The sequence below is a fragment of the Phoenix dactylifera genome, chromosome 13 (genome assembly GCF_051530095.1).
Source record: "Phoenix dactylifera cultivar Ajwa chromosome 13, Ajwa_hap1_PhDact_Kaust_v1.1, whole genome shotgun sequence".
Classification (NCBI taxonomy): Eukaryota; Viridiplantae; Streptophyta; class Magnoliopsida; order Arecales; family Arecaceae; genus Phoenix; species Phoenix dactylifera.
Genome location: NC_143202.1, coordinates 25425277 through 25444772, shown reverse-complemented (window position 1 = coordinate 25444772; position 19496 = coordinate 25425277). Strand labels below are relative to the sequence as shown.

General features: G+C 38.7%; 2 protein-coding genes across 4 annotated transcripts; both read right to left on the bottom strand.

Moving 5' to 3' along the window:
* Window positions 1-620: 620 nt before the first annotated feature.
* On the bottom strand, window positions 621-5653 carry LOC103711037 (gamma-secretase subunit). The gene is made up of 2 exons (XM_008797007.6): window positions 5241-5653; window positions 621-1021 (listed from the first exon to the last, which is right to left on the bottom strand). Exons 1-2 carry the CDS (start codon window positions 5560-5562, stop codon window positions 861-863), a joined length of 483 nt encoding a protein of 160 aa, XP_008795229.1. The 5' UTR covers window positions 5563-5653; the 3' UTR covers window positions 621-860.
* A 2634-nt stretch (window positions 5654-8287) lies between these two features.
* NDHO (NAD(P)H:plastoquinone dehydrogenase complex subunit O) lies at window positions 8288-18122 on the bottom strand. Of its 3 annotated transcripts, XM_088710216.1 has the most exons (8): window positions 17735-18111; window positions 16656-16711; window positions 15944-16009; window positions 15680-15721; window positions 12317-12376; window positions 8871-8977; window positions 8657-8703; window positions 8288-8398 (listed from the first exon to the last, which is right to left on the bottom strand). In XM_088710216.1, exons 1-6 carry the CDS (start codon window positions 17967-17969, stop codon window positions 8948-8950), a joined length of 489 nt encoding a protein of 162 aa, XP_088566342.1. In that variant the 5' UTR covers window positions 17970-18111; the 3' UTR covers window positions 8288-8398; window positions 8657-8703; window positions 8871-8947. The 3 variants fall into 3 exon arrangements, with proteins under 3 accessions (XP_088566342.1, XP_038986719.1, XP_088566343.1); XM_039130791.2 differs by lacking the exon at window positions 8288-8398 and having other exon boundaries at window positions 8464-8703; window positions 17735-18122; XM_088710217.1 differs by lacking the exons at window positions 8288-8398; window positions 8657-8703; window positions 8871-8977 and adding an exon at window positions 9021-9084.
* Between the last annotated feature and the right edge of the window lie 1374 nt (window positions 18123-19496).

Genomic DNA, 19496 nt, shown 5'->3' with positions numbered 1-19496 from the left:
CCCTGAAACTGCTTCCAAAAAGGCTTCCCGCCCGCCCTCTCTCACAAACATCCACTTTGGTTTGTCACAAGCAATCAAATAGGAGCCTATCTGAAATTTATTTATTTTAGCTATTTGTAAACTGGTATTAACAAAAATAATCATTTAAAGAACCAAACAACCTGGTTTGAAGGGAATTTTCTTTTTCCTATTAAGACAAATTTAGAAACTCGAAAACTTAAAATGAAAAGATTCTTCAAAACTCAATGTTTCATTACCTTGTAATACTAATTTTAGACAATTTTGAAAAAATAATTCTCAAGCTGACTCCATCATAACCCAAGCAACTTTCTTTTAACTCTGCAATTTTTTGCACGCAATAAATCAATTTTTTCTATGTTCCCCTTCATTTTATCACTCTTCTATTCTCACTGCGACCAACACAGCATCAAGGAGAAAATTCAAGATTACGAGGGTGTCCCAATCTTGTGTGATGCATATCAGTAAATAAGTTTGAACGGCCTGAACCAGACATTTCAGATATGCTGGGTAAAGATGCACTTTCTGAAATTCTCAGCTTCCAGTACCAATCAATTCTTCTGCTTTTAGTCGTGAAATTAGTTTACAGAACAACAGTTCAGTTAAGCATTTCAAACAGCCAACAAATGCCATTAAATTATAGACAATAACAAACCATGCAAATTCTAATCGTCTGAAAGAGGTGTAGAAATGTCCCCCAACAAAAATATTATCATGTGGTGCATAGATCAAAACAGGGTTACAAAGCTACAATGTGTGAGCACCACCTTGTGCTCCCTGCTACGATTTGCAGATACAAGTTGGGTTGAAAACAGAAAGGTAAAACCACTTTGCTGAAACAATTACACCCAGCCTGCCAGACCTAACCTGTCTGCAAGATTGTACATGACAAGATCCTGCCAGACCGGGCCGAAGAGGTGCTCACCTCCTATCAAAAATATGAGGACCCACGAAGAAAGGAGCACGGCAAAGACCAGAAAACCTATTGCTGAACGCAGAACATCTGCACAAAATTCTACGATCAGATTAGCATGACACAAAAAAGTGAATTATCAAGGAAGAAATTCTTCGAAGAAAAGTAAGAAGAAGGCATGTAACCAGTTGCCACACAAACCAAACAGAAAAAGGAAAAAAAAATGGAAAGCATGCACCCTTTTTCTGTTCTTCAATCTAAAATACATGTCAAAGAATATTTTGCTCTTCAATCATCAACAGGAACATAAAACTTAAGTTTTGTCATAACACAAATGGATGTAATCTTGAAGATCCCCATGTTTTCCCGTCTCTTACTTATGTATCCAAAATTTATCAAGTGAAACAATCAATCATTGCACAATTACTTTGTTAGTCAGACCAACCACAAGAAAATGAAGCATGTCAGTCGTGCAGGTAGATGCATTCAAAGCTATCAGATACATAAATTTCAAATGGAGCAATGCTTACACCTCTAAGCTGATCTTAATTATAAATGAGATAAAACTAGCAGCTTCTGAATGCACTAGGAGAGTTGATCATTTAACTTGAATATCAAAGAAAGACTATAGGCAGGAAAATAGATTCATCATAGCCATAAAGCTTCTTACATGCTTTTCCCTCTGTTCTATGAGAAGGTTTTACCAAAATCAGAACAACATAGAGTCTACATATGAAGGAGGCTGAGCTGCTAATGCAGAAACAAAATTGTAATCCACAACAATAAACTTCATTAAACAGGCTGTCAACAGAAAATCTGAATGAGAGCATATATGCAGAGTAAATAATGAATCCCAGGACTTCAACATGTTCTAATAGTTAAAGATGCATGCAACTGAAACCATGTATATAACTAATAATCCACTAGGCTTAAGAAATTGAAAGGAGGCATGTTATGAAAATAATATTGACCATGGCAGCTCCATCTGGGCATGTATATAACTAATAATCCACTAGGCCTAACCCTAGTTGCCAGAATTAGGAGCAGGTGCAGGAGTAGGTTTGGGTGTGGATGTAGGCACAGGTAGCGGATCTTTTAAAAACACCTTGAGGAAGTGCTACAAAGCAGGTGCAGCTTCGAGTTTTCAATTTCTTGAGTGTGTACACTATCCTAGATAGAATAGGAACACTAGTAGCTTGTTATAAATGTATCAGGATAGGACCCACAATTTTTCCAGCTCTAGAATGATCACAACAACCATGGATGATTACCTAGGCATGAAAATGAATTATATATAATTTAAAAAGCAAATTCCAGTAATCTATTACAATTGGCTATGCACAGTGAATTGGAGTTACTTAAGTAGATTAATCAGGCAACCATTTTTCTTCAACATACTAAACTAACAAAAGTCAAGTACCTTTGCTGATTAAATCAATTATTGGTGTGAATAATCTGAAAACCTATAGTTTTCTTTTTCTAATATTTCTTCCTAGGTTTATCATTGTCTCTGCAAATCAAGATTGAAGAGCTACTGTATGAAATTATGCATTGTAAACGGTGACCACAAAGCCACAATTGTGGATTCCTGCATACAACAATTTAGTAAGTTGTTGAAAAGGTTTGATTTTTGGCAAGTTTACAGAGCCATGTCGTAGCGGCTTCAATTGTGAAACTCCAGATCTTCAAACCTCAGATTAGCAAGAAATCTTTCAACAGTCATTTTAGAGGTTCCCCGCTAACTGTTGCCTATTTATGATTAGGGGTTCTCTAAATATAAATTATCCATGGCCCATTGCTAAGGATACATATGCACAAGTCTCCCAGATCATCATCAAAAAAGCATGGGAGTGCCTATGGCTTACCTAGTACCAACAGAATTTTCTTTCTTTCTTTGTCCAGCCACTTCAAAACTAGAGTTTTCGAGAATGATTTACTCCTTATTTCATCCATACACATAATAATACCAATAAATATCCTCTGAAAAAAACAAAGCTCTTCATTTATGGGAGAAAGTACTATTGATATCAAGACAACCATTAAAACTATCAAAGACCCCTTTCCCTCCAACCATCTGGATGTGACTCAATAAATCTGTTTCTCATCATGGATGTTTTCTATTTGACGATCCAAGCATCAAGGAGGAACCATGCAGTCATAGTAATTATCTATTGCAGTGTTCTCATGAGGTTGTGATATAAGAAAGTTGCATCAGAAATTATTCAATGCATAAGGAAGTTAGGTGGACCTATCTTTGTGTTATTCTTGACACATAGGCAACAAGAGTGCTATACAATACAAATGCATGAAGTGGTCCTAGTCATCGAATTTGATCATTGAAAAAAAAGTATATCAATCAGCAATTGTGGCAATTAGTAATCTGAGAAGGTTGACAAAGTTAATATAAAGCTGAAAAGATGTGCATGAGTTCTCTTTCAACAAGTGGCATTCATGCAGCGAAACTCTAGATGTATCCAAAGAAGGCCTTCAAGCTGAAGCAAAAGGGTTTGGAACCTCAAGGGATTCCTTCCTAGCCAAGTTGAGACCTATAGTAAAATTCAATACATGCCCAAAAATTTTCAGTTTTATGGACAATTGTGAGTATCTTATATGGTTTTCCTAAAAGGTATTAACCATTTCTACGAGTTAAATCAGGATAACCAATTTGTATAAGTCATAAAAGGTGTAGGATTAGCTAGTTATGCAGGGATGAGGCCGGTAATTACACTAATTGTTTGGCAATCTTGGGTTGGCTGCCTTATTCTTGGCTAGCAAGGATGGGTCCACATTTTCATTTTTAAAAGTGGGAAAGGATATGCACACAAACACCATCCTTTTCTTATGAGTCACAATTTCATAGCAGGGGACGCACTAGGTATCAGGCCACTAATGCCATTTTTCATAGTCCCGCATCAACTAATAAAAGGGGTGCCACATAGGTTTATTAGTCTAGGGCAGTCCTCCAACCAACAGCTTAAACTGCAAGTCCGTAATAGGTGACATCAGAGCCAAGCCCAATGTGTGTCACAACCTAATCAGTCATGAGAGACCCTCATTAGAGGATACAGCCCAGGCCATTGGTGGGTCCTTCCTCTCAAGTAGGGGACAATCCATGATAAGGATGTCACGAGGTTGGTTGGGGAGAGAATATCATAGTCCCACATCGACTAATAAAAAGGGTGTCATATGAGTTTATTAGCCTTGGTCAAAGAATGTTGTACCGGCCTAAACTGCCCAATTCAAGATGTACAAAGCCGAACCTGGGGCAGACCGGCATGGTTCCATCCCTTGGTTCAAGAAACTAGGGAAGGGGGGAAGAGGGAGAAGGCAAGAGAGGACAAGAGAGAGAGGGAGGGAGGAAGGGAGCGATGGAGGAAGGGAGGGGGGGAGAGAGAGACTGAGAGAAGGAAAGAGAAGGGGCTTTTAAGCCCCCATCTCCTCCAGCACACGAGAACAAGGGCTCCCCCTCCCTCCCTCCCCCTCCCTCTCTCTCCCTCTCCCTCTATCTTTTCCTCTCTTGCCCTCTCACTCTCCCCCTTCCTTGCCAGCTCTATTGTGTTAGTACGGACACAAAACGAAACAGCACAGTATCACACCATACTGATACAAGCACAGCAAGCCTTGGCCTCGGTAGTCCTCCACCCAGCAGCATAAGCTTTTGGGTTGTGAGTCTATGAGACATTGCTATATTCCAATTCAGAGCTATATCTATTGCCATAAAAGTAGTCTAAGATCATTCTGAACTACCAACATCCATGTCATATTTCTATATATGTGTGTGGTTTGATTAATTAAGCTCTTTTGGATCAGCCCTAATTCCACTAATCCCCTTTCCCATCAAGTTTTGACGTGGCCCTTTCTTACCACCTACCAAACCATTTCAGCCTGCTCTCATCATCAGTTCCTACTCTCATTTTGCTAATCACGGATGCCTTTGTCAAGCTTAACCATTTATTTGCAACAAATTTTTCATTCATCTAAATATTTTTTTAACAACATATTGTAAAAATCACTAGAAAAACAATGATACGCCAAGCAGAAGTATCTCACACGCCAAAAAATCACAATTGGATGATGGCACTAAAAATCTCTAGCTTATCTGTCAATAAGTTCGCAATTTTCTCCCTTTATGGATAAATTAGCAGAAACCATCATAAGAATTCACTTTTCTAAAGCGATCCCACTTCAAAGAGATACCAAGAAGAAAATGAGTAAAATCACATTCTGATTCGAATTTAACCCAAAAGAAGGTAAAGAAATGAGAAATTAAAGAGAAAAACCCCTAAAAAGAAAGAAAGAGTTTGCTTACAAGGGCGAATGCGAGAGAAGGAAGACGGCGATGAGGAGGGACGGCTCCGGAGGACGGGCCAGAAGTAGAAGCAGTTGACCGCCCAAAGGAGGGGAAGGAGGGCGAAGCCCCACAGGAAGAATCTACGGGCGTAGGCGACCGATTCCTCCTCCGAGAGGCCCAGGGGGCCGTCCACCGTCGGCCATTGGTGCGAGCTGGGGTCGCTATCCCCCCCTCCACCTCCTCCACCGCCACTTCCGGCGGCGTCGCGCCGGAGGATGAGACCCGATCCCCCGAGGTGGCGCCGCTCCTCGTCCTCCTCGTGCTGTCCTCGCCCCTCCATCAATCCCTTGATCTCTCTCTCTCTCTCTCCCCCTCTCCCTCTCTCCTTTATCGAGCCGTTGGGTCTTCTCTGCCCTCGTACCTACATTTTATCTTCTATGACAAGGGTGCAGGGCACGCAACGCTTTGATTTTAGCATGAACGGTGAGGATTTGAGGTACGAGTGTTGTACAGCGGACGCTGACAACGCAATAACGTACTTTTTTTTTATTTTTACAATGGCTTTGAGATAAAAGATCAGAATCAGATTCCTTGCTAATCTCAGTTATGAAAAGAAACACAAATACAATCAACATTATATATCTTTTTTACAAGAAAATCATGTACTTTGTACAAATCAAAATCTAATGATAATAAAGCAAAAAATTGCAAACTTTATTCATGATAGAGCAACAGCAGTTATAATTGCAAGATTTTACAACAGTGTAGTAACATTAACCATATATTTGGCCATACAAAGAATGTTCGTAGCTGAAAATTGGCATTGGGTTAGCATCCAAACACGGCTCGAAGACCCGTCTAAACTAGAATTAGGGCAGATCCCTGGTTGAACATGGAGACTAAAAAATTCTAGTCTCCACTCTATATAAGCTCCTTTCCATTTTTTCCATCCTCTTTCATCAGAAAGCTGACCTTAATTGGAGCTTTGTCCGTCTTGCGGTATACATGGCTTGCTTTAAAGATGGTGCCCGGCATGTTCTTTATAAAAAAAGCAACCGGCAAACCTTCTAGCAAATTAAAGGCATTTCAGTTGTACCCAAAAAAAAAAAGAAAAAAAAATTAAGGTGTTTCAGCTGACCAGTCACATGAATCTACGACTACCTTGTCGAGTTCATGTACTTCATAAATGCTGATATTCGGGTTATCTTCTTCTGTAGTTTGCAAAGGTATTCCTTGCCTCTCTCTGCAAAGAAGAAAAAGAAAAGGTCATTTTTGGCTGTTACTCTGGTTGGATAGTAATTAGTTGAAGGTTCGTACATAGTGCATATCTGCATGCATAGAAATTATAACACAGTGCTACATTTGTTTACATAGAGCAACATTTTCTTCATAAAATGAATGAATGACAAGGCAATCCTTCAGGTGTTCTTATTTTTTTCATGAACCAAGGGCCTCTGTCCAGAAGAGTGCATTAGAGAAATGGAGGCTGGTTCCATTGGTCATCGAGAAGAATTTTCAGAGACTGAAAGAAGCCAATTCATCCAGATGTATCCTAAATGCCTTGAGTTGCATGCTAACATTCAAGGACCGGCTCATCTTCTACCTTGGCTGTGAAACCAACTCTCTTTCGACAGAATAGTCTAATCTAGAAATGATTACACTCATTCAATACCTCTAATTCATGTTCTCGGCATTAAGAGGGGAGTATACGGCGAATAGGTGTTGATACGCCTCCAAATTGGTTACAGCTCACCAGAAGGACCAATCAATCAAAACATGCCATAGCTCCAATATGTGGCGGATCGAAAGTGATCACCGGGCAGGCCCAGTGCCATACCACCGGGCTTTTCTATTGAAAGCTCTTTACAATTGGTTACATCTTTACTAGGGAATCTAGTAATCATCACGATCCCACCAATGTGATAGACAGGACATCATTCACATGCGAAGCATTTATGCCCGATTTTCAAGCTGTACTTAAACTGTCACTTCTGGTCGACCCACGTGCCCACGTCCTCTGGTGGCAGGTAAACTCCTTCGTCCAATATACACCAAAAAGAAAATGTAAGCAAACAAGAAAAACACTGACAAACTGAGAGACAACCTACTTCTATTTTCTTATGAATACACCGACTTAGATATCGGAGGGTCTCTCGTCAAAAACATTCCGCCCAGTGGACTTCTTTACTCGATGTTGTTTTAGGTTGTGGTGCTGTCATCTGACGAAGATCCAACAACAGCGACCGAGCACCGCTCGTCTTTCTTAAATTTGACCAAAGTAACTGGCCACCAAGCTCTCTAGTATTATTACATCTTTTGCTGCAGTGCTTAAGGCTAATCGGTTCTTGGCGACAATAGGTATCATCTCATAAAGCTATGAATTGTTTGAGAAGAAAATTAAGAGACAATGTGCGCATGGCCATACAAGCAAATGAAGATGTAATTGCTGATTTGACACCATCCGGCAAATCTCGCATTACCTCAAAAAAGGGTATTAGATATTGTTATTTTCTATTGATTTCCTCTCTCTCAATGGCAATGCATATAAGCTCAAAATGAAATAATAGAAAACTTCACATCAGGTGTCGAAACTCTTTTTTTTTAGATATTCTGCACATGATAGTACTGCTGAAATATATTATCACTTCGGCGATAGTTCCATGTTGTTAATTGGATTATTTTATGCTTTTAGTTCATTGTCATTGATCACAATAAATTGAATATTTCTGAATAGGATCAGCTTTAGTTCCTGACTTTTATATTTTAATATCAAAATCATTTATATGGAATTTAATGATGTTCCATGGTTCGGGTTTTGGAAAGAACTTTGAGATGCATGTCAAAGAAACATATATATATATATATATATATATATATATATATATATATATATATATATATATATATATAAAGAGAGGCTGCAGAGGCAGATGATAAAACACTTTGCATTTCACAAACCAATCCAATAATCCTCCTAAAGAATTCCTTTTCTTTCTCAGGCAAAGAGATTTTAGTTCACCGTGTACCAAAAAAACAGAGAGAGAGAGAGAGAGAGAGAGAGAGAGAGATTTTAATTCATCTACGATCACAATAGAACAAATCTTACAGCAAGTCAATTTGTCTACAAACATGTAGATATGATCTGGCTTGAAAGCAATACTGGTTAAGCGCAGCACCTGAGTATGATACAAAATATAGAGATATCAAGATTTAAGTGCTATAGCTGAATCACACATGTAAATTTTAACCAAATAGCATTTTTATTTCACAGGGATAATGTCTGATATTTCACAACAAGACAGCCCATGCCCTGTGTTCGAGCAACCAATGACGATCATAATCACAAATCTTGACCTAGCTCGCCACAGGAATTCAGCTAGACAAGAAAAACAGCTAAGAATGCCCAATCAGAGGACCATATTGAATGCACCCACCTTGCATCAACAACCAACAGGAATTCTCAGAAAAAATGTCTTAATGCCTGCACATCAAGAACAAAATGCACCCAAGAAGGGTGATCAATTAACAATTGGCACGAAAATATTTGCAACCAAACAAACAAGATTTACAGTAAGCAAAATTTCGCTGCAATATGAACAAGCGAGGAACAAAAATGCATATCATTGAGCTCTTGGAAGTTGGAATTACTCCTTGTGGGCTGCGAGAGTAAGGAGAGCAAAGAGCACCATTTGACATTGCCAGATACTGCAGTAGGGGTTCCAAGGTCATATTCTCTCATAGTTAAGCTTTTCTGACTGCCAATGATCAGAAAAAATATAAAAAGTGAGTATACCATGAATTAGCACTCGCTCTAGCTTCTGCTTGATACATTCAGGAAAATAAACCAAGTCTACGTTCTAGTCTGCATACAGTGTTCCTTTATTCAGATTTAATAAGATGATAACTGATCAACCATAGATATTAACACAAATCTATATATGACTCTCCCATGGATAGGCTACTCCCCACAACTTGAAAAGAAAACATCCATATGTGCACTATTTATAAGTACAAGAAAAAATGAAGATCACTGGTAAAACAGAACACGGAGATCCTTAATTTAGAAACCATGACAAGCTTACCAAGGAACATCTGTAAATTAAAGAGATCAGCTCTAAGCCATAACTGAAAGAATTTTGTGTATTATCCCTAACCATTTAACATGCATCTTGCAAGTAAAATACTTACTGTTATACAATTAATTAATTAATTTGATAACTTGGCTTTTTACCCTTGACTAGGGGCACCAACCATATCAGGTTGGGTCGTCAGAAAATCCCAAACCTGAACCTGACATGTTTATTAAACAGGTCCAGATTTGAAACCTGAACCCATCATCTTTAATAGTTAATCTGACCGACCTGTTTAACCTGTTTAATAAATAGGTCAGGTCGAACCGTAAACCTGTACCTGTTTAACATACACAAGTATAACCTAATTAACACTTAGCAAACTTGTAAATAGCACAAAGTTAGCAGCAACTTATAATTTATAAATAAGTTTAAACTTTACATCAAGCAATATAACAAACGGTTATCTCTAAATAGCCACAAAATGACCGATAAACTAAGACTCAACGAGCTTGAAATAAAAGATGTGAGAGAGAGGGAGACAACAATGCTGCTACAAATAACATCACATTAAAAAGTAGTTATGTTAGCAGTATGTTTTCCATCCAACCTGCAAATTTCTAAAGAAACATTACAGAAACCAGTAAAAACAAATATTTAGAAAAGCGAAGAGGGGAAGAGGAAGAGGAGGCTCAGATTCACAATTAAATCAGAATGACTGCATTGTTTGCAGAATGGAAACAGACCATCCAAGATTTCTTGTCATCCGAATCATCTCCGAGTTTGCTTCACAATGCAGCAAACTCTCGTCCAAGAATCATCCCAGCCTCTTCATACAAACCTAAAAGCAGGCTCCTAGGTGAAATCTAGTGAGGCTTTAGCCGTCGCAGAGCCTCCCATCTATCCGGATGACAACCTTGTAGAGGATAGAGACACAGAGAAAGGAGGGAACAGGGTTTGCAAAAATGGAGCCACACACACACACAGAGAGACACAGAGAGAGAGAGAGAGAGAGAGAAGCAGGGTTTGCAAAGGATGGACTAGGTCAGAGAGAAAGGGCAAACAAGGTTTGAGGATGGAACCATAGATAGAGAGAGGGACAAAGACAAGATTGATTCTCCACGGGAGATTGAACATTGAGGAGGGGCTCTTCCTCCTCTCAGTTAGAGCCTCAAAAAAAGGGCAATCAAAGCCACAGAGTTATGGGAAAAACACTCTTCCTCTTCTCCAAGAAACCCTAACGCTGACCACTTAAAGAGTCGAGGTGGACCAGTCTTCATTCTAGACAGAACCTTGATTTGAGGCAGCAAATTAGAGATCAAGGAGGGGCTCTTCCTCTTCTTGGTCAGAGCCTCAGAGAAAGAGGCGATCCGAGCCATAGAGTGACGCGGGTAGCGCTCTACCACTCTCCGAGAAACCCTAACCTTAACTACTAAAAGAGCTGAAGATGGAAGCAAAGATAAGATGGAAAGAGAAAAAAAGGGCCAAACCAGCATTCTCCGGCCACCGCTGACAATGGTGATGAACCTAGCCACCGCCGAACCAATCTCCTCCACAGACTTACGATTTGAGGGCAAGAAATTGGAGATCCAGGAGGGGATCTTCCTCTTCTCCCTTAGAGCCTCATAGAAAGAACAATTGGAGGCCGAAGCCGGAGCCACAAAGTGACAAGGAGCCGGGGAGAGTTGAAATGCGCTCTTCCAAACCCTAACCCTTGAAGTCGAAGATGACTCAAGAGAAGGAAAAACTGGAGAACTCTCCAGAAGCCCAACTGCCTAAGCCATTTTTAAGTATTACGGGTTTGGAATTTGGATGGGAAGTTGGGTTCGGGCATAGGATCCGTTATATAGGTTAGAGACTTAAATAGGGGAATAAATGGGTTAAACGGGTTAAACAAGTCGCGGGCCTGGAACCCGAACCCGATCCGATTATTAAACAGATAAAATGGGTTGACTTGTTTAAGACCTGAAGCCATTTAGCCCAAACCCAAACCTGCTTATGGCAAGTGAAATTTTGACTGGTTGAGTCAAATTTTGCTAGCCCTACCATTAACCATCCTCTTAGTGCTAGTTTTTCATTATTGCATAAAGCCCTTTCAAGTAAATCAATGCAGAACAGAATACTCTACTGCAAAACTATATAGTCATTTTAAGATAATGAAAGATAAAAATCCCTTTCAAGAGCAAAACAAAATGACAGCTATGTGCAATAGATCCCATGTCCTACGTCAAGGCTGATTGGGCCTTTCTCACTAAGCACAAGGCAAGACTAGATTACCTGAGCATGAGGACATCCTAATGGCAGCCACACACTGACCTGACTTCTGAGGCAGCATGTGAAGTGAACATTATAATTGGCTTAGGATACCCCTCTCCCTCTCCTATACCCCATCTCAACCCTTCTCTTCTCCCATCATCTTCCTCAATTCAACAGATTGCAAAATAGGATCATCTTCCTCAATTCATCTTCCTCAATTCAACAGATTGCAAAATAGGAGCACACTTGGAAAAGGTTGAGAAGGAGGCGACTGAAGCAGCTGAAAAAGGAATCTAGGGATTCTGTTGGCTTGTGAGAAAGAAAAGGAGACCTAAAATTAGTGATTGAATAGGTACAATTACCAAATCTTTTCCTTCTTATTCACCAAAACTTTTTCAATTTGAACTCGGAATTGCAGGTAGAACTTCAGATCTTACAGAAGAAATCTGGGAGAAGAGCAATATTAACTAATGAAGCTCTAGATTACAACCTATATAACAGGTTGACCTGGTGGACAGGAACCTTGCAAAATGTTAGCAGGAGGTTGCCACCAAATATCTTTGATTTTACACGGTACCATCAGCTGTCTTCATGAATCAGTTAGTTCCTTTAAACAGTCGATAGCATATCACATAAATTTACCATAGGCAGAAAAACTAACAACTTTTACTTGAGCTATCATCATCAATGGAATGTGCATAACTCCTCAAGTCGGATGATACAATATCATAATTATGCTGCAAAAACTTTTCAGGATGGTAATCATACCTTGATAAGCATATAAGTAGGCAGCCATGCTGGTGGGGTTGGTATCCCAACCCAAGCAACCTGTCATGCAAATAATGGGAAGCATGATTAGAATGCACGCCTATCTGATTTTGCCTTAAGCTGGCAGAATTTAAATAATAGAAATTTGTGCAACAGTACAGCTCTACTTTCAAACAAAAACATCTTAAAATAGACTCTACCAATTGAAAAAAAAAAGATCAAATAAGAACACTAGAGGAAACTTAGATAAACAAGCAGCAGATAGAAGATGCAAAGGCAAGAATGTCACAGTAGTTGGAAAATAATTATTTGCTAATATTTCCTTTAATTGCTATCCAACTGTTCCCGAAGAATTGAGCCTTTTAAATGATATATTTATCCTCAAGACTTTGTGTTCCAAGGAAAACACCTATTGATCCATTCTTGGCTCTTGCAACTTTTGAATTCTTACTGACACCACAGTACCATAACTTAGCAAACATTCCAGATTTTTAAGTTCCATAACCTCAACTTCGATGTCAAGACTGTAGATCCCCCAACCATTCCAAGGTGCCATAAAATATCACTGGATACACACATAGACAAACATATATATACATGTATACAAATATATATTAGAGTGCACTAACTGAAAGTGCTTTGGATGGAGTGGTAGCAATAGCTTATGGTCGAAATAACAAAAAGATTTTAAGAGGGAAATCCATGGAGTGAAAATCGGAGCAAGTATGACTTCCTAAATCAGATGCAACACCTGTGGCAAAAATAAAAGTCATTATATCTACGTTCCTGCTAGCCGTTTGAACTGACAATCAGTCAAAACCTCTTATGACTCCCACATACCAAATATCCAATAGATCAACAAACAACTCTCAAGTTCCACTACTACCGCTAACCGTTTGAACTGACAATGAGTCAAAACCTCTTATGACTCCCACATACTAAATATCCAATAGATCAACAAACAACTCTCAAGTTCCACTACTACCACCTTATTGGCTAGTGTTCGAACCCCCAAACAGACCTAGCTTTATCCGCCAAAACACTACCTTGTCATAAACTGCCAGGGACACCTACCACATGTTCAAACCAACATACTTGGTAACAAAACCGACAATTTTCCAATAAAAGTACTAGCATTTCTAATTTTAAAAAACACTGCTTTTAGAAGTTGAATAGGTGAGTGGAGCCCATCTAGGGCAATAGAGGTGCATGGCCCCCTTATTGAGAAGGCGTCCATTAAGTGTTGGTCACTATATGAATTTAGAGAAGGGTGCCAAAACAATGCCTTAAAATGGATAGACAAAATTGCTTTATTAGCCACTCCTATGTCAACTAGTGAATGACCCAACCACTCAGCAATCTCAACTAGACTAGATACTAGATGTAGATGAGCCCCCAGCTGCATGGTCCATAGGTCCACTTGGTTTGGGTTTAAATTCAATTTCAGCTCCATAATTCACAATTTGTTATTTAAAAATATTGAGGCCCACTTTAGCAATGATACAAGAGCAATGGTTCATATAATCTATTTTCAAATATTATTTGGTTTATAGAAAGTTTGTCAAACGGTCTGGCCTCTGGATTAATCATGTATACAAGACAATATGGAAAATTCAGAGTTTCAAAGAGAAGATGAGGAGACATTACCAATTTAGTATTTAATTTAAATAAACTTCCATTTAGAATTCTTTCGCTCATCTTTTCATATTAGATGGAACGACAAGGGAACTGATTACTTTTGTACCAATTCGCAATACACCAAATCAAGCAAATTAGAAGGTATCTATGCATATAAACTGGGACACATCAGAGCCTCATGTACACACTACGAGTGATTTATTCCAACGCCTTGCTCCCTACTATAAGATATCAAAATATTGACTTCCTCCAAACCATCACACACATCTCCCAAATAAACCTTCTCATGCAGAATTTCATTCTTTCAAACAAAATCCACCTCCCAACCTTTTTGATGCCACTTAGCCTTGTCCATTATGTGAATCTTCTAAACCATCCCCTCACAAAAAACAGTGTAAGAAACACCAGAAAGATGAGCACATCAACCAATCCTCAATTTTTCATTTTCTGTACCCTAAAAGACGTAGATTTCTTCCCAAAAGGCCAAATGCTAGTGAAACCGCCAGCCTAATAAATTTCCTCGGCTTAAAAATAGAACAAACCTCATTTAGTCGACCTCATTTCCATCTATGTTTTCCTTTTCTTTAGTTTATAACATATCAATTCAACAATTACCCAATGCTAAAACCCACTTTCACCATAGAATAGCTTATTTTTCACATTCCAAAGAATCCCTTCATAATTGATACCTCCACATCTTCATCCATAGCCTCCACCCCTGACATACCACAGATTTCTAACCTTCCCATCCACTGCTTCTCGTAAGTCCAATTTCTACCATTTCCGAAGAAAGATTCCTCCTATCAAAGACTCAAAATCACTTCTACCTATGTTGAAGTATCAAAGTACATTATCCCCCCACCCCACCCTTCAACCCAGCCCATCATAACTTTGATCCCCAGCATGACCTCTACCAAAAGGAGGTTCCCACTTCACCAATCATCTCCATCAATTCCTTTTTCTGATTATGCCAAGTCCTTTTCTTAATGCTAGTCTCCTCATTATATTATGATGTACTGTGTCGATCAGCCTACTCAACCTGTCAGCATTTTTTGCCAATCACGCCATCACAAAAGCAGCATAATATCTACCCTGTAGCTCACCCTTATTCTTCATTGTAGATGTCTGATTTGGCCCCATGGTTGCTTATGCTACTCTCATCTTAAGAAGAGAATGCAAAATATGTAAACCCATTGTGCTGAAAGAAATTCTACTATGCACTAAAATTTATTTCCAAGAGAGAGCATGCAGCTTTATTCTTCATGTGATTTTGGGCATATCTCGTGCATTCAGATATCAAATTTTGGTCAGCAGATCTGTCACTACTTCATATGGAATAAATCATGTGATAGTGTGGCGCAGAAGCAAAGCAGATTGTAAACGTACAATCCAGGTCATTGTAACTGTTTTGCATGCTCATGCATAGCTGAACAATGCAGCGAGAGATCAATGAATACCAGTTAAGATCCAAAGTCCAACCCTCCCCCAATTACCCCACTCAAAAAAAGAAAAAGAAAAAGATTTTTGTTGCTCCATTTTCTCCAAAAAAAAAGGAAAGAAAAATAAAAATTGTATGTCTATAACAACAGAAAATAATATGCTAATTTTTGCTCAAAAAAATGATAATCCAACAATAATTATTCTTTCAAGGAACATATTGTCTTTAATCACTTGATGATGGTAACAAAATATGTAGAAAGAGAGAACAGAAGAAAAGTTACTTACAAGAGCATGCTCCCCAGTTTCAAAGATCCGTACGTCCAAGACCTAAGAGATCAAGCAACAAAGATAGAAGATAGAGGACAAAAGATACAAAGAGAGGTAATTATAAAGATAGAAAAAGGACACTGCAAGAAATTCAAGAAAGAGGGAGGATTTATAGATTTTAAATTTGGTAAATGCATACAAACAGACTATGTAAACAAAATACAAGTAGAACAAAAAAATCTTTTAAAACCAATTCAATAGGTGTCACAGATTGGAGATTACCTCACCACGGTCTTCATATATGTAGTCCAACCCTTTATAGTGAGGTGGATGGCCAACAGATAAATACTGAAACAGATCAACAGGTGCATTCAGCATATGCACAGAAACAGAAAAATGAAAGCAGAAAATGTTAAGGAAGTTGCCCATTGCATGTGCTGTTAATTACGTCAAACAAAGTTTATAGGCAGAGTTCATGTGTGCAATAAGAATGGTTTATGGAGCTCACCGGTATGTTATTGAACAACATGTAATATTTTATGAAAATTAAGAAAGTTTAGATCACGTAATGCAGCTTTACTGCATTCTGCAATTAAACAGGACATGACATGAGCACATACTCAAAATTTCATGTGAATAAGATAGAAACAGACTGATACTTTAGACTTTCTGTTAATGGGCACAAAAAGTGTCCAAAGAGGCAGGTAAGCATGTATAAGGCCAAGATGAGCAGAAAACCATAGCTCTCAGTAACAGAACTCATTCGTCAATAAAATTTAGGGAGATTAAACTTCTTAATCAGCCAACAAGCACAGATTGTCATTTGGATATCCTAGAATTCAGCTTGGTATGCTAGAAAACAAAGGCCAAGGAAATAACTGGACAAAGTCAAGCAATGGGATAGACATAATGTGTATGAGGAGAGGGGGGGGGGGGGGGGGGGGGGGGGGGGGGGGGGGATGTGAGGCAGGGAGAGAGAGAGAGAGAGGCTTACATTGATGCTATTTAGGTACTTCTCTTTGTCCACGCGTACAATTTGCCCTTTCTTCACTGGAAAGAACAACAAGAAAAAACATATGACATTTCTTTTCTAAAAGACACATCGGAAGTAGATAATAGGGATATAAATACAGTTTTCTACATGAGACATTTCATAACTATAACACAAACATAACCAAGAAGCTTTGTCTGAAATATCTGAGCCTAGATTTATCAATCTCTTAGCCATTCATTTCAACAAAAGGCTACATAATCTACCAAAATGCAAGCTCCAGCTCATCAAATAACAAAACCAACAGAAATATAAGGAATCAATAATCGTCTTAAGCACCAATTTACATCACCGCCCCACTACATAATAACAAGAGATCAATTATCCTTTCTATCAAAATATAGTCATGAACAATCAGTTATATATCAAAATTAGTTTTTCCTCCATAAAATCTAAATTCTGGCATCAATAAATACAAAAATCAAAAGGTGCCAGTCATCCTCCAATCATTTCAAACCCATTGAAAAAAATTCAAAATTAAGAAACATGCTATGTTTCAACTCATCAGTTTTGAGCATGGAAATCTTACGGAATAACGGCAGATGCATGGAAATCTTCACCATTGTGAAAAGCAAGCTTGTAATAATCCTCACGTATGCAAGAAATTATTAGAAACACTAATATAAGCTACTCCCAAGATTACTATCCAGCAAAAGGCGAAAAAATATTACCTTTTTATGGTAAATAAGTAAGGTAGCGTCTATAAAGAAAGAGAATGGAAATTTTCTGGCATAACACGTGGTGCATGAAAAGCAAGGTTCTAATAGTCCTTACACATACAACATATAATTAGGAACACTAATATAAGCTACTCCCAAGATTATTGCTTAAGAAAAAGAAAAAAAGATAAAAAGATATAAAAAAAAAAAAACATCTTGTTACGATGAATAAGTAATGTAATATCTATAAAGAAATACGCATCGATCCAAGGGACAAAAAAGCTTGCCATGATTCCAGAGATAAGGTTTGTCAAGATTCAAGATTTCATCGAGAAAGACGAGCGGGAAGAAGGCGGAGCCTACTTGAGTACTCGGGCTTCTTTGGCTTGGGAGAGGAGACGGGGGACGGCGGCACTTCAGTGGGAGTCTGGACAAGCTTCTCCTTCTCCGGCTCGGCGGAGCTCGCGGCCCTGATCCATGGGGCGCTTCGGGTCGGAGGCTTTCTCACTAGGGTTTTGGCGGCGAGGGGAAAGAAGTCAGCAGAGGAACGGGAGAAGAGAGAGCTGGAGGACGAGAGGAGAGACGCCATGGAAGCCATGGTCGAAAGCGGCGATGGCTCGAGACAGCGGCGCCCAGGTCGAGTGGATTTGAGGTTTAGATTCCGCCATTCGTTTCCGTTTCGTTCGTTTGTGTTCCTCCAGATAAGAGAGAGGGCGCGAACTCCCAGCCCATCGCAGCGTGCGGTCGGTTGTTCCCGTCACCGCTGCCGTCATCGTCTAATGACCCCCATTACAATATTTTTTTCTTTTTATTATTTAATTTATATAAAATTATATTATGCTAGAATTGGATTTTTTTTTTTAATTTCAAAATATTCAATCTTGCAATCATGTACAAACTCAAAGATATTTCTCTCTTTTTGGAAAAAAAAATTACCTATCTTAAGTTTTCCTAGATCATGGTACATTTAGATTTTATATTGTTTATCCATTATTAAGTATGTGTATAAAATAAAATAATTATGTGCATTCATTATAGAGATATAACAGTCCAATAAGATCCAAAGAGGATTTTATGACATGAAAATAAATAGAAATTTAGTGTTGCATAAATGAAAAATAAAAAATTATCTGGCATGTGAATTTGATTGCCAAACAATGCTGCTTTTTTGTCCCTTGCTTGACCGCTTGCTTTAAACTAATTAAACATGACTTTTCCTGAGCAGTCTCGCTTTGAAAAAGAAGGTTCTAATGAAATTTATAGCAACCTGATGATATTCCATGCTAACTATGTCTACCGTATGGAGCCAACTGTCGCAGTACATCGCGTGCCAAACGAGTCTCCCACCACATCCTGAACCAAATCCGATCCTAGAGGCATCTCGAAAGAAAATATCTATTTTGTGAATTTGACGTTGAGATCGATGGCTGCCTTCTTGCAAATCATGACGGCGCCTTGTATAAATCCTACTTGTATTATATATAGGTCTGAATTAAGTTCACCTGAGTGAGGATTGGTTTCTAGTTTATTTTCGTTTTCCCTGTCCAGCACCAGCACTTTGCATATATTTCATTTCTTGTGTCTTTCTTGAAGGCCAAACTGATCATATAAACGACCACCATTAAATTATATTATTTTTTATAGAGAAAATATTCTTGGAATATTTCCCTCTTAGGATTGGGTATGGTTTTACACCGACAGCAAAGGTAATTACATGTGTAAATATTTTGTGGGGAACTACTTCAGATTTCAGAGGTTTGGGTGAAAATTCCATTACTGGATTTGGTTTCAGCGTGCCGGTTGTCAATATGCAATTGCCTGACTCTGGCTTGTAGAAGTACTGATTGCAGGCTCTCTTGCACACGAGCAGCTTGCACCGAAGCAAATTGCAGAATTAAGCACTTGCGTCATTTCTTTGATGCATTGTTGGAGTCAGAAATGTTACTTATAAAAGCTTGTTGCAGAATTGAACCTTCATCTGCTAAGAAATCTCTCATCTAACATAAATTCCACATGGTCAAAAACACCGTGATCCAATATGGATTCTGCCAATCTTTTAGATGTATGGTAGCTGCCTATAGATTACACAAGGAGATGCATTGAACCTGTAGCAACTAGAAAAACC